General features: G+C 46.6%; 1 protein-coding gene across 1 annotated transcript; it reads left to right on the forward strand.

Annotated features, from left to right (window-relative positions):
* Positions 1–740: 740 nt before the first annotated feature.
* On the forward strand, positions 741–1,901 carry LOC136319580 (olfactory receptor 2AT4-like). The gene is given in 4 exon segments (XM_066252774.1): positions 741–1,069; positions 1,071–1,168; positions 1,171–1,247; positions 1,446–1,901. Coding segments are annotated over 4 exon segments (960 nt in total).
* The last annotated feature ends 276 nt before the right edge of the window (positions 1,902–2,177 follow it).

The raw sequence follows: 2,177 nt of genomic DNA on the forward strand, positions 1-2,177 counted from the left end.
GGACTCTTCCCACCAAAAGCATTTTCAGCGTCACTCCCTTTACTGTAACTTGACAATGAGCCCTACACCCAAAGACAGGATACAGAGTACTCAACTTAGATGGAGACAGGCGAAACCACAGCACCACGCCAACAAGAGAGAGAGGACCCATTGCCTGGTTAATAATTATGGTGGGAAGACAACATGTTATTGTAAACTTTGGAGAAATCAACTTTCCCTAGCAACATTGTGACAAAGATGTCACTTTTAAAAAAATTAAAGCCAATGCCAAAAGAGAAAAGAGTTGAGAGGCCTGGTTTAAGAGATCTGACATCCCTCAAAGGATCAAAAGTGACATGGAAAAGAGGGCCAGCGAAGTTCTTCCATAAGACAACACAACTGCAATTAAGTAATTATGCAATTTATTGCTTAATGTCTTTCTCTAATGACTAGACTTTCAGAGCCATGAGATTGGAGATCTTCTCTGACTTGTTAACTGTCTACTACATACCAGCATATAACACCTGGTTTTGCATATCATAGGTACTTTTTCCATACTTGATTAAAAAAGGAAAGAGGGGATTCTGAAATGGGATGAAAACAGGGCCCGTCATCTTTCTTTTAAAGTCATTGTGGTTACCTCAACTATACAGTGATCGTTATTTAATTCTCATTCCAGAATCACTGACTATTCTGGTTTCCAGACGTGTCTGGTTCTGCTGTTTTTACTTCCCACCTCCTGGCATCCAGTTTAATCCACTATGCAGACTATAGCCTGTAATGGATCAGAGGAGGCCTCAATCATCTTCTACCTGATGGGCATCCCCTCTCTGCCAAAATCTCTCTTTCTGCCTATCTTCTTTGTCTTTCTCCTCGTTTATCTGCTCATCCTTGCAGGTAACACCCTAATCCTGGTGGCTGTGGTCACAGAGCCCAGCCTCCACAAGCCCGTGTACTTCTTCCTGATCAACCTCTCTGCCTTGGACATCCTTCTCACCACTTCTACTGTCCCCAAGATGCTGTCCCTACTCTTACTTGGGGACCATTTCCTCAGCTTTCCTGCCTGTTTCCTGCAGATGTATCTCTTTCAGTTTCTCTTGCTCTGAAGCCTTCATCCTGGTGGTCATGGCCTATGACCGTTATGTGGCTATCTGCCGCCCACTGCACTACCCCGTCCTCATGATCCCACAGACAATGCTGCTCTGGCAGCCAGCGCCTGGCTCACTGCCCTTCTCCTGCCCATCCCAGCAGTGGTACAGACATCCCACATGGCTTTTTTTTTTTTTTTTTTTTTGATTTTTTTTAAATTGATTTTTAGAGAGAGGGGAGAGAGAGAGAAGGGGGAGGAGCAGGAAGCATCAACTCCCATATGTGCCTTGACCAGGCAAGCCCAGGGTTTCGAACAGGCAACCTCAGTGTTCCAGGTCGACGCTTTATCCCACTGCGCCACCACAGGTCAGGCCCACATGGCTTTTGACAATATTGCTCACATCCACCACTGCTTCTGCGACCACCTGGCTGTGGTCCAGGCCTCCTGCTCTGATACCACACCCCAGACCTTCATGGGCTTCTGCATCGCCATGGTGGTATCCTTCCTGCCCCTTCTCCTGGTGCTTCTCTCCTATGCCCGCATCCTGGCCTCAGTGCTTCACATCAGCTCCCGAGAAGGATGCTCAAAAGCCTTCTCCACCTGCAGCTCCCACCTTCTGGTGGTTGGCACCTACTACTCATCCATTGTCATATCCTACGTGGCCTACAGGGCTGACCTGCCCCTGGATTTTTATGTCATGGGCAATGTGGTATATGCTATTCTCACTCCTATCCTCAACCCTCTCATCTACATGCTGAGGAATAAGAATGTCAAGGCAGCCATCACCAAAATGACATGTCCCCAGAACCCAAAGAATGCTGGGAAATTCTGATCCATCATGTAACCTGATCCACTCACAAATGTCAATAAAAATAGAGGGAAATTGGACAATTCGAGCAGCTAGATAGAGCAATAATTCTCAAAATACAATTTTAAGTATTCCTCTATTGTAATAAAATAATAATTTCGCCTGACCTGTGGTGGCGCAGTGGATAAAGCGTCGACCTGGAACACTGAGGTCGCCGGTTCGAAACCTCAAGCTTGCCTGGTCAAGGCACATATGGGAGTTGATGCTTCCTGCTCCTCCCCCTTCTCTCTCTCTCTGTCT

This window comes from Saccopteryx bilineata, chromosome 1, assembly GCF_036850765.1.
Source record: "Saccopteryx bilineata isolate mSacBil1 chromosome 1, mSacBil1_pri_phased_curated, whole genome shotgun sequence".
NCBI lineage: Eukaryota > Metazoa > Chordata > Mammalia > Chiroptera > Emballonuridae > Saccopteryx > Saccopteryx bilineata.